This window comes from Salarias fasciatus, chromosome 6 (genome assembly GCF_902148845.1).
Source record: "Salarias fasciatus chromosome 6, fSalaFa1.1, whole genome shotgun sequence".
Lineage (NCBI taxonomy): Eukaryota > Metazoa > Chordata > Actinopteri > Blenniiformes > Blenniidae > Salarias > Salarias fasciatus.
Genome location: NC_043750.1, coordinates 35,245,916 through 35,258,876, shown reverse-complemented (window position 1 = coordinate 35,258,876; position 12,961 = coordinate 35,245,916). Strand labels below are relative to the sequence as shown.

The 12,961-nt window shown below is 44.9% G+C and overlaps 2 protein-coding genes across 2 annotated transcripts; one reads left to right on the top strand and one right to left on the bottom strand.

The window, feature by feature from the left end:
• The first annotated feature begins 1,517 nt into the window (after nt 1-1,517).
• On the top strand, nt 1,518-4,240 carry krt98 (keratin 98). Its single transcript, XM_030092926.1, has 8 exons — nt 1,518-1,926; nt 2,076-2,158; nt 2,248-2,404; nt 3,021-3,182; nt 3,271-3,396; nt 3,631-3,851; nt 3,968-3,978; nt 4,092-4,240. The coding sequence occupies exons 1-8, from the start codon at nt 1,585-1,587 to the stop codon at nt 4,187-4,189; spliced, it is 1,200 nt and encodes a 399-aa protein (XP_029948786.1). The 5' UTR covers nt 1,518-1,584; the 3' UTR covers nt 4,190-4,240.
• Nucleotides 4,241-6,557: 2,317 nt separating this feature from the next.
• On the bottom strand, nt 6,558-8,688 carry LOC115389526 (keratin, type I cytoskeletal 13-like). The gene is made up of 7 exons (XM_030092924.1): nt 8,181-8,688; nt 7,952-8,034; nt 7,686-7,842; nt 7,442-7,603; nt 7,211-7,336; nt 6,891-7,111; nt 6,558-6,770 (listed from the first exon to the last, which is right to left on the bottom strand). The coding sequence occupies exons 1-7, from the start codon at nt 8,622-8,624 to the stop codon at nt 6,659-6,661; spliced, it is 1,305 nt and encodes a 434-aa protein (XP_029948784.1). The 5' UTR covers nt 8,625-8,688; the 3' UTR covers nt 6,558-6,658.
• Nucleotides 8,689-12,961: the final 4,273 nt, after the last annotated feature.

Below are 12,961 nucleotides of genomic sequence, written 5' to 3'. Positions count from 1 at the left end.
ACACATCGGTTCCAACATCAGCACTGATCTTGAACTCGTTTTGTAATTTTGAGTCAGAAGTAGATTATTTTCTAAACACCAAGCAGGATAATTGGGACTTTATAGACTTTGTGGACTTTATTGAAATCAGAAAAAGGAAGCAGTGGCATTCAACCTGTTCAACTTCAGGATGGAGTTCTTGTCATTTATTTCAATTTTACTCACTTCACTACACAACTCTGAATGATCTTCCTACTGACTAAAACATAGAGGGAACCAGTTTTATTGATGTAAAGAGAAGAAAGTTCAGGTGTTTGGTTCAAATGTGGGGAGTAAACCTGCATTTGAAATGAGCTTTATTTTTATTTTTCTTACCTCCTGGTTGACTGAAAACAAAATGTAAATCATTTTTCATTGAAACTTGAAGGAATGAATTCAAACCTGTGGTGTGAGGCCGTCGCTCCACCAGCGAAACTCCATCAGTGTGATTCACTAACTGATCAGATAATCAGCCTTCACAGGGCGTCAACAGTTTCACGGTAATCTGATTTAAAACATTATCCCTTGTGTGGTGATTGCTTCTCAGTGTCTCCCTAACTAGCATCGGATTTTCACATCTGAGAGCATCATTTTGCACGACCCCTAAAGTCTGGTATATCATAAATATAAACCATAAACTCTGCATCGAACCTCTGCAGTCTAATGTGATCCAATACAATAACTTCCATGCATTATTGAAGCGTATGAATCGATTGTCATTTATTACTATTTTGATACACAAGTGCATCATTTAATCTTTAAAAATCAAACAGAAAGGCTCTTTGAGATTAATTGAACCTAAATCAAGCTTTGTGATGTTGGCTAATAATCATTTAAAATATAATAACTGCAGATGTGTCTAAAAGAATTATTATACTGAAGCCTAAATGTTTTAAATCGGATTTCTTGGTTATGTTTTATAGTAACGTTTTGGAAACCCTTATATATCTTTAGTTAGTTCCCTTAATCATATTTCGTTCAGCTGCACGATAACGTTGTGTAAATCTTAATTACCACAGTCCTCAGCACATTGCTCCGAAGCTTAAGTGACAGAAATAATTTTAACTGGCTTGCCCTCCACCTTTTCGCCCCAACTTTCACGGAGGTGAAATTGTCGCTGGTATGTGTCACTTTTGCCACTTCTGTGAGCAATTAGCTCTGACTGAATATTTTACAGAAAGCCCCCACAGTGCCGCTAACACACCGATTTAAGCCTCATGTTTGTGTCTTTAAAAGTCGTTAAGCAAGAGCAAACAGCAGCGCCGCGACACCAGTATTTGAGGAATGAAGGCCTTTTACTTGAGATAACAGTAAAATGTGGATTCACAAGTTTGACCTGAACTGAAGGGGATGCGCCCCTTCCCACCCACATCCACGCTGATGGAGAGATTGCTTTGAGGAGTCGGGGGGTAATCCTTCAGCCGCATTCTTCTCTTTCAGCTCGCCGGCCGGGCCCAGCCCACTTCACCGTGCGTGGCGGCTATATAACCTGCCGGCTCAAAGTGATGCCCTCAACTGCAGATCGGCTCCAGTGATCCCACCCGGTCCAGACACAGACTCTCCAACATGTCTCTCAGCACCAGATCCTACAGCAAGAAGACCATGAGCGTCTACGGCGGCGCCGGAGGCCGCGACACCCGCATCTCGTCCTCCCAGATGAGCTACGGACTGCCCTCCTACGGGGGCTTCAACCTCTCCGACGGCCTGGACCTCCACGTCAGCGCCAACGAGAAGGCCACCATGCAGAACCTGAACGACCGTCTGGCCTCCTACCTGGAGAAGGTGCGCACCCTGGAGAAGGAGAACGACCGCCTGGACAAGCAGATCAGAGAGTGGTACCAGAACAGGACCGTGATCAGCCACGACTACAGCAGCTACTTCGCCATCATCGAGGACCTGAAGGACAAGGTGAGAGGAAGACTGGATGTGTGTTTTAACATTGATGAGCTGCCACTGACCAGTGAGAGCTTCACATGACACAGATCAGCTGATTCTTCAGACTGACTGTACTCAGATGGGACTGCACTCTTTCTGACTCGTGTTTTCTTCCCTTTCAGATTCGTATCGCCTCCAGGCTCAATGCCAAGACTGTCCTGGACATCGACAACGCCAAGCTGGCTGCTGATGATTTTAAAGTGAAGTGAGTTTATTTTTAGTTTTTCTGTTTTTCTCTCTTCTCACACATTAAAAAAGAGTTTGGAGCTGAGTGAAACCGCTGTCTCCCTCCAGGTTCGAGAACGAGCTGTCCATGAGGATGGCCGTGGAGGCCGACATTGCCGGACTGAAGAGGGTGCTGGATGAGATCAACCTGTCCCGGATGGACCTGGAGAGTCAGTATGAGTCCCTGAAGGACGAGCTCATCATGCTGAAGAGGAACCACGAAGAGGTTAGAGCCGGCGACAGGGGACCATGAGTAGAGCTGCACCGACGTTAACCTGCTAAATCTGCACTAATGATGCTTTTACAAGCAGCAAAACTGATGAGTTTGCACATATCTGCACCCACGGCCGCACCTGTACTGCAGCCTGTTCATCCACTGGTGATCACTTGTCAAACATCATCCATCAGCCAGACAAAAATGAGGATATTTATCATCTTTTGTGAGCTGAGCTGGTTTGAATCCATTCATGACCTCAGTTCCACCTCTGATAACACTGAGGAAACACAATGTGGGGTTAGTGTTTTTATAAACAGCTCCTCCGCCTTCTTCTGTTCATACTGCTGCCCCTCACCATCCTGCACACTTCCTTGTATTATTCTCTGCTTCCATTAGCTCATTGCTGCTGTTTGAACCCCCCCACCCCCCCAACCCCCACCAACCAAAAGATAAAGAAAACCCCACCACAATCACCATCAGTCACAAAAAAGCACACATCAAAGAGCCAACAGCATTCATGCACACAACAAACTAACTCATCATCTTATTGTAGTGAAGCAGAAATACTGAATTATGACCAGCTGTTGCTTTAGAGGACTGAAATGTTGCCCTTTGACCCCTGCAGGAGTTGGCTCTGCTGAGGAGCCAGATGGGCGGCCAGGTCAATGTGTCTGTGGACGCCAGTCCATCCACAGACCTGAACCAGACCATGACGGAGATCAGGGAACACTACGAGGGCGTGATCAACAAGAACCGCAAGGATCTGGAGTCGTGGTACCAGAGCAAGGTGAGAGCGTGAGAACGGCTCCGCCGCCGCTCAGATCGCTTCCAGCGGGTTCACCGCAGCAGTGACGCATGCTGTGGTTTTGGTTCAGATCGCAGCAGTGGAGCAGGAAGTGATCACAAGCTCAGAGATTCTGGTGACAACCCGCACGGAGATTAAGGAACTGAAGAGCACCCTCCAGAGGCTCCAGATTGAACTGCAGTCCCACTTGAGCATGGTACGTCCACTTCCGATTAAACTGAATCAACCCAAAGATGCACATTTCAAGCTAACAACACTGTGAAAATGTACGAGAAGCTGTGAAATCTACAGCTTTTATACGAATTTAGTTTACATTATATAGATTGGCTTTCTTTAAAGGTCTGAGAAAGCGTTTTATTTTACATATAGTCTGTATTTAGCCAGTTTTTTTTTTTTCATTGCCTTCAACTTCTGTGTGCAAACCCAACAGAAAGCGTCTCTGGAGGGAACCCTGGCAGAGACCCAGGCACGGTACGCTTCACAGCTCGCAAGCCTGCAGGCCGTGGTCACCAGCCTGGAGGCTCAACTGACCCAGCTCCACGCCAACATCGCCAGCAACAAGCAGGAGTACGACATGCTGCTGGACCTCAAGACCCGGCTGGAGCTGGAGATCGCCGAGTACAGGAGGCTGCTGGATGGGGAGGATGAGAGGTGAGAACCGAACACTGAAAGACAGAAAACTAGGAACATGTGTTCAAATGATGGACCAAAGGCAATCAGGGTATCCATACTGATCATTTCTTATTTTCTTTTCTCTACATTTGCAGCTCCAAACAAGGTGAGCACCATTACAGAACAATCAGCAACCAGTGCAATCAGCAACGAGTGTTCGTTTAGGTTGGTAATAAATGTCAGTGTTTGCTGATGATTTGTTTCTCTTCGGTTCCTCAGTGGTCACAAAGGTCATCACAGTGGTGGAAACAGTTGTGGATGGAAAGGTGGTGCAAAGCAGCAAGACCGTCGATGTGGATGTGGATGAACTGGAGTAAAAACTGGAAGAATTGGCAAAAACCAATAAAGATCATGCAGTTGAACTTACATTTTTTTTTGTGTGGAGTTATTGTACTTCTGCTTCAATCATTCTCTTTTCACTATTTTTGTTCCACGTGAATCAATATTGCAGGGGGAAATTAAATCAGTCCTTATATTCAAGTTGGCGGCATCATGAATCAGTTGAATCAGGTCATCTGGACCTTTTACCTTGGAAGATGTTTTATCTTTTATCCAAACTCCTTCCTCTTCTCATACTTTAAATCTTGATTAGGCTAGTCTGAGATCCTGCAGTACAAGATCACACCACAAGGTGGTGTATTGAGTAACACAAAGAATCATCAGAAGGAACACAGGCTAAAGGTTTCCCCAACACCCAGGGCAGTGATCTGCATGACTAACAGGTCTACAACATTTACCTCTCAGGGTACAAACATGCTCAGCTAAATGGGGACACGCGCTTCAAATTCTGGTGTGGCTGTTGAACAAACATCCACTAGAGGACAATACCCGCTGATGGTTTCACAGGGGAAATCCATACAACAGATTAAAAACTGATCAAAGAAGTTTGTACATTCCTGGTACAAAAAAAAAGAAAAAAGAAAAACATATACTTATGCTGACTGATGCACAAAACAATATCTACGATTGTCTGAACATTTTTGCCTCCATGTGGAATATCAGAGATGTGTCCAAGATTGCCGGAAATACTGGGAGGAGATTAAGCAATTTATTTAATCTGTTTGAAAAATAGAGTGCTTTCTCCATTCATCAGCTACTCCGTTGTTATTGTGATGAGGGGGACTTTAGTTCATGAGTTTTTAGTTATGAAAACATTTTTATGTTGTGCCGAAAGTTTTGTCTGTGTAACCAATCATCTCCTAGATTGAGCTTGACATTTGTGTCATTTATTTTTTTTCTGCCAAACTGACATTTATTTGTTGCAACCTTTCAGGTGTTACATAACCTCTTCCACCAATGTGTCCATTTCACTGTTGGGTTTGGCGCTCAGCGCTTCGTTCGATCGCTCCATGGTGAAAGCAAGCAAATCAACTATGAGATTCCCAGCAGTTTTTAACTCGTTCATGTGGAAATACGTCCTAAACCATTCAGAATGCCCATTTCAATCATTTTGTTTGCACGAGATGTCCCTCATTGTGTTAATCTTCGTGAATCACTTCCAGAATGTTCAATTCAATTAAATTTTAAATTTGATAAGTGAAGATAATATGTAATTTGAGCCTGTTCATCGTTAGTTGAAAAGAATACTACACATACACACAAACCTCAATGACAACTGACAGGATAAGCAGAAAAAGGGTGCAAATTTATCCCTTTTTTTGTTGCATTTTAAGCTAAAAAACATTAGTTTCATGCAAAAACTAAACAATTAATTGACCTATATTAAAATATTTTCATATTTTGGTTCAACTGTCTTAATTTTTAACATCTACATGCTCAACACTGACATTTCTTCTCCTATGATGTTGTTATTGGCTAATGGTGAGATGACCCTACATCTGTGAAGCTCTAAAAATGGACCTGATGACCCACACTTTTGGGTTTTGGACCAGCTGCTGAGAATCAGTGGACGAAGTGTTGTTTCTTTAACACAGGAGAGTCAAACTCATTTTAATTCAGGGGGGCACATACCGGGGGCATATACAGCTTAATTTCATCTTGAGTGGGCCAGACCTGTAAAACAGTGCCATAACCCATAATAACCTCTAAGTTTAAACAAATTTTTTCTTTTTGTGTCACAAAGCATGAAAATGTTTATATTTCAGCAAGGCCAAACAAGTACGACCTAAAATGATTTCGATCTCAGCATAATCAATTTTGATTGAACCTTCTGCTGCAAAAAACAGTGAAATGTCCATAAAGCTCATGTAACTGTTGCATTGTGCATGTTTTTACAAATGGACAGTGACAGCATGGTTTCGAGGGTCTTTCATGGCAACTTCAGCTTCAGCAACACCTCAGCTCAGGTCTCAGCATTGTGTTATGCTTCTCTTCTTTGATATGCTTGCACTTTGCTTGGTGGCTTGATTGGAGCCAATTGCAGGTCAAAGTTTGGTTTTTTGGGTTTTATTTAATCTATTGAGGAAAATGCCTCTGAGCGTGCATATAGAAATGTTACCTTTGTCAAAGTTTCGAAGGGCTCTTAAAGAAATCCTGCTCTCATTCCCCCACTTGAATTGAGCATGTTATGTGATAAAAAACTATATTCAGCTTTCAGTTATGTGGTTCAACTTTGAGGTTTTGACAAACACACCATGAAAACCCCCTGAAACTACAATCAAGATGGTATGGTTTTCTTATATCAGGCAATTTTTCGAATTCTTGAGACACAAACTAGTCACAACAGTAATCAGCAGAGTGTTTTATTGCATTGGTGTTAGAGGGAAGCCGCAGTCGTGTCCTCCAGGTATTGCCCCGTGTGTTTGCTCTCGCTGTATGGAAACGGGTTATGTAGTGGTGGTGGTGGAGGACGACACCACAACGCCGTCCCTCATCTCCTCTGTGACAATGACCACCGTCTTGGAGGTGGAGGAGGAGGAGGAGGAGCCGCTGCTAACGCTGTGGAGGGAAACAGAAGGTGTGGTTCTTCAAAAGGCAGCAAGACTTCAGTTTGCAGAGTGTGTTGATGACGAAGCAGCAGAGTGCACACAGGTTAAATTCATTCTGAGGTTTCCTCACCTAGCTCCCTCTCCGTCCAGCAGCCTCCTGTACTCTGCGATCTCCAGCTCCAGTCGTGTCTTGATGTCGAGCAGCATCTTGTACTCCTGGCTCTGGTTTTCAATGTCGGCCCGCAGCTGCATGAGCTGCTCCTCCAGGCCGGTTACCTGCATCTGGAGGGCTTGGAGCATCATGGAGTATCGTGCCTCTGTTTCAGCTAAAGTGTTTTCCAGAGATGCTTTCTGAGATGGGACAAAAACAACAGAGGAGGAGAATCGAAAAACTGAGGATGGGTAAATGAAGCGATTTTGAAGAGTCAGGTCCAGATTTTCATTGTTTACCATGCTCAGTTGAGACTGTAATTCGATCTCCAGGCCCTGCAGCGTGCGACGAAGCTCAGTTACTTCTGTCCTGTTTGTCTGTAGGGTCTCTGTGCTGACTGCCACCTCTTTGGTGAGTTCTGCTGTCTAAGGAAGACACATGGAAACGTTAGAATCATGTATCACTTCCTCATTGCAGCAACAGACAAGGCAGACAAGATGGCATTGCTTATCAAAGCGTTGCTTTCTCACCTTTTTTTCGTACCAGTTCTCAAGATCTCTCTGATTCTTCGCGGCAATACTCTCATACTGCTCACGGAGCTCATTCATGACGGCAGTCAGGTCGGGCTGTTGTACGGCGTCCACCTCCACATTGACCTGTCCAGTCATCTGTGCTCTCATAGCAGCCAGTTCCTGTTGGAAAAAAGGTTTTCATATGAGGCCTGCTTTGTTAGATTCAGTCCATTTATTCAACATTTCAGCTCTTGCTGCCCACCTCCTCGTGGTTCTTCTTGAGGAAGATCAGCTCCTCCTTGAGGCCTTCGATCTGCATCTCAAGGTCTGATCTGGCCAGCGTCAGCTGATCTAACAGTCTCTTCAAGTCTGCAATATCAGCCTCCACGGACAAACGCATGGCGCGCTCGTTCTCATACCTGCCAGGCAGCAAAGCTTCAGACTTTCTACCACTGCATCTCTTCAAATGTGTTGCATTAGAGTGGATTAAGTTATGACATTGATTGTGTTTCTCATCCTGATACTGACTTGATTCTGAAGTCATCAGCTGCCAGCTTTGCATTCTCCACTGCCAGACAGACGCTCCCATTGTCACGGGCAGCATTCTGGATCTGTGCAATGAACAATAGCTTCTTGTCAAATCATGATCAATCATAAATTATGCAGTTAATTCACCATCAGACTGTTCCTAGCATTACAGACCACGGCCTGATGTGCTTTGTTATTGAACGACAGTCTGACAGGTCAAGTGACCTACCTTTCCCTGCAGGTCAGCGATGGTGGCAAAGTAAGCCGAGTAGTCACGGGCTGCAGGGGAGGTCTTCTTGTCCAAGAACTCCCGGATCTTCAGCTCCAGCTCAGCATTGGCTTGCTCCAGTTTGCGCACCTTCTCCAGGTAGGAGGCCAGACGGTCGTTCAGGTTCTGCATGGTGGCCTTCTCGTTGACGGTGACATCGATGGAGCCAATTCCACCCCCTGCGCCCCCTGCACCCCCTGCCCATCCTCCTCCAATGCCAGCGCCACCTGCTGAGCTGTAACTGCTGAAGCTGTAACCACCTCCACTCGAACCCCCATAACCAGCAGTGGCCGTGGAGATCCTGGATCCTGGTCCCATTCCGCTATGCAGGCTGACAGCATACTGGCGTCGGACCGTGGGTCCACCGAGAGAGCGGGCGGACATGCTGGTTTTGGAAATATTCATTTCTGGAGATGCTCAGGAGGGCTGTCTGGCCTGGAGAGAAGCTGAGGTGGCTGAGATACAAAACACCTCTCCCGTCCCCTTTATATACTACAGAGCGCTGCTGCTACCCCTGAGTGTGGGTGGAGACATGCCACGCTGAGAGGAGGAACATGACCGAAAGCAGATGCTTTGTTCCACCCGTTACACCAATCCCGTACATTCGCTATGTTCAAGGTGGAATTGAACTTCATCATACTTTGATCAGGAACATTGCTGAACTTATTCAACAAACGAGTTGAATACAAAACACAAACATCTCAATACTTTTAAAAATGTAACTCCGTGTACGTCTGCATGAAGACCATACTTATACAAAATTGCAAAGGTCACACATAATGGTATCATACATACACAATATTTATTTAGTTAAACTCTGCAGGCTGGTCATGTTGTCGCTGTTCTGTCGGTTGATGAAACTTTCTTGAGCTTCTGCCATAAAACTTGAGCAAAAGAATTGTGCCATGCCAGCTCAACCTGTTTAGTTTCCAAGGCAATCAACACAGTAAACAGTGTGGAGGGGATGAGTATCGGCCACATTGTTCTCTCTTGACTTTCTGCCAGCCTGCTCACTTTCACACACCTGTCATCTCATGCTCCGCTCTCATCTTACCTGTTTGCTCCCTTGTACTGACATATAGATTTCTTTCTTTATTGAGGTTGTCATACTTCAAACTTTAGTTACTCCATTTGCTTTTGTTCAGTGTCCTGAGGCCTTTGCAGTCAGAGATGGATTCTCAGGTGGGACTCGGAGACTTATTCACAACTGGGTGTAGCACCTCTGGTGAACTCACCTCAGAGGCCTCTGCATGTTTTTCCCTTATCTGGGCATGTGAATAATTCCCAGATAAGAACAAGCCCCTGCTTGTTTGCTTTTCATCTCAACAGCATTTCTTTTGATTGCTTTTTTTTTTGTTTTGTTTTATAAAGCCCACAATGATTTGACTCTACTGGCTCACAAAAATCCTCCGTATAATCGGATTGTAAGGTGAAGCAGATTAAAGTAAATATAAGCACCTGAGTGGATCCACTTCACTTGGAGCAGATTCCATTTCGGATCGGATTGTACAAGGCAGTCTATGCCAACTGATAATCCGCTCTGTGTCTCATATATACGCAGGGCCGGCGATTAGGCTGGGCATCCGGGGCAGTTGCCCAGGGCGCCGAGCCATAGGGGGCGCTTGATGTAGCCGTGAGGCGCACCGCCCAAGTTGCGCTGCTGTGACGGCTGTGTGAGCAGCGCACTGCTTGGTTCGCTTCCTCGACAAATATTGCCGACTCCCCCCCCCCCCCCCCCCCCCCCCGCTCAACAACTCTCGCGGCGCGACTCTCCTCGACACCACCACGGGGCGTCAGGTTTGCCCAGGGTGCCTGACAAGCCCGCGCTGGCCCTGTATATACGGTGCTTGACAGCGGAGCAGATTAAATAGGGGGTTAGTTGTTCCGCACATGTGTTCTCTCATGCATAGTGATGTGATGACGTGCGCAGTAAACGGGAAGCAGGAATGTCAAAAACAAGCAGAAGAACTCAATGGTGGTTGAGAAACACTTTTTGACAGATGGGTGCAAAAATAGAGGTGTTTGTTAAATTAAATGTTTTCTTGATTTGATACCACACCTTTAATAAATGCTTAACTATAGGTCCAGTCCCTTTAAATGGTGCAGGGCTTCTCTTAGTTGTATTGAGGGGGTGGCGCTAGAGAGCCGGCAATGTGGTAAGGTGTGTTTTTACCAGCTCCTCCACCTCAACTTGATAAAAGTATTTTTCACTCATTTTTTTGCTACTTCTGGATGGTGAAATACATTTTTTAAGACCTTTTAAAATGGGCAAGCCGAGGAAACTGGCTCAGAAAACACTCGAGTTTCATCCAGCGGGCGAAGATGACCCACCGAGCGAGCCGGCTAATGCTAACTCACCGGGCTCCACGCGCTCGACCAGCCCCACGCGTCCAAGGGGAGACATACCAGAGGAGGATGCCTCCTCGTCGCCCATCCTGGAGGCCATCAGACGGATGGAAAACGCGATGAACGTCAGGTTTGACAGCCTGGAGACAACCCTTGCCGGGGTTAAAAATGCTGTAGCCTCCAACGCCTCCCGCATTAAAGATTTGGAAGACCTGCACGGTGATACTGAGGGGCGCCTGGTTGAGCTGGAAAGATGCTACGGTGACTTGTGTGCACAGAATAAACTTCTCAAAGCCAAGCTAATCGACCTAGAGGGTCGCTCAAGGAGACAAAACATTAAAATTGTTGGTCTGCCGGAGAAAAGTGAAAGAGGCTCTCCGACCACGTTTATTTCTGATCTACTGCTCAAACTCCTGGGAGTCGAGCACTTTCCCGGTGGAATTACGGTGGACCGCGCCCACCGTATTGGCACGCCGAGCAACCGGCCACGAGCTATGATCGCCAGGATACACCACGACGCCGTGAAGGAGAAGATAATCCGAGTGGCCCGCACCGCCGGACCGCTCAAATTCGAGGAGCAGCGCATCAGCATCTACCCGGACCTCACGGCAGAAGTGATGAAAGATCGCAAGGAGTTCAACGGAGCTCGGCTGAAACTGAAGGAGGCTGGGATCCGCCACGGGTTTCTGTTTCCTGCTCGTCTCATTTTTACGCATGCTGGCCAAACTAAAGTATTCGAGTCGCCGAAAGAGGCTGCCATTTATGTTGAAAAACACATCCAGCCTCCGACGGCTGAGGACACTGGATGACTGGGCACAAGGACACCATCAACGCGACGGAATGCGGTATGATTCACACATGTTGCCTGCATCAATATGTAGGGTTTTTTTTCTCTTTTTTTCTTTATTATGGACAAATGAACTAAATGAACGGTGAGGCAAGAGCGGCAGGTGTCTCGTTTTTTTTTTTCTTTGTGTTGTCATAATTAGAGAATTCGCAAGCAGGAAGTTTAGGTTAGGTTATGCCGCTCTGTTATGGCGCCTGTTCAGGCGTTCAGCCAATTATTGCTGCCACTATGTTGGGCACTGACTGCAAAGACAGAAGGGAGAAGGAAAAGATTCACATTATTTGTAAACAGTTTATAAAACGGGATGAGTTTTTTTTTCTTCCCTTCTCTTAGTTACTATTATTTACACTTATATTTAATATTCAGAATTCTCCTGGAAATTTTAAAATGAGCACCAGAAGGCTATTTGCTTGATTCAAAATGAATGCTGATAATTCAACTATAGGAGGGTGGTAAGGAGCTGAAACAGGATGAGGTTTTTTGTTTGCTTTATTAGGTTCCTCTCTACTACATGTATCGGCTCCTTTCTCAGCAGCTCCGCTACCATGTGGAGTTTATATTATCCCTCTTCTTATGGGTGAGAAACGCAGGGAGTTTGTTTTTTGCTTTGTTTTTTTTTTTTTGTTTTTTTTTTTTTTTTGTTGCTTTTTCATCAATCATGTTTATGCTGTGCGTAAATTCTGTTTGTACATAATGGCATCATGCATATCTACGTCTTAGAGGTGTCATGACTGGCAGAAAGAAAGATAATACCGCAAATACAATTATTAATTTAACTTCTTGGAACGTCAGAGGTTTAAATAATCCATTAAAAAGGGCAAAGATATTTTCTCACCTACATGATTTGCACGCTGATATTTTGTTTTTGCAAGAGACGCATATTAAACACAAGGAGGCCCTGAAACTCAGGCATAGCTGGGTAGGACAGATCTTCCAGTCAACTTTTTCAGCCAAAGCACGTGGTGTTGCAATTTTAATTAAGAAGAGTATTCCTTTTCAACATATTTCAACTAAAGCGGATCCAAATGGTCGCTATATAATTGTGAATGGCACTATTCTGACTGTACATGTCACCCTCCTTAATTTGTACGGACCAAATTTTGACAACCCAAGTTTTTTTCGAGGGGTTTTCGAGCTAATACCTGATCTGGCAACAACCAACTTGATTATAGGTGGTGATTTCAATTGCGTTCTGGATCCCTTTTTGGACAGGTCCTCACCTCGCCCAGTGAGTCCCTCAGATTCTACAAAGGTGTTAAACAATTTAATAAAAACTTTAAACCTGGTAGATATCTGGAGGATCCACAATCCCACTGAGAAGGAATACTCTTTTTTTTCACAAGTCCACAACACATACACAAGGATTGATTATTTTCTAATTGACGCTAAGTTAATAGCAAATACGAAGTCGTCTAAATATAATAATATTATAATTTCAGACCACAGCCCAGTCTCTATAGGTATGGACTTTGGGTGGAAAAAAACTCCCTATAACTGGCGATTTAATCCAAATCTTCTCAACGATAAAATATTTCGAGAAAAATGCTCA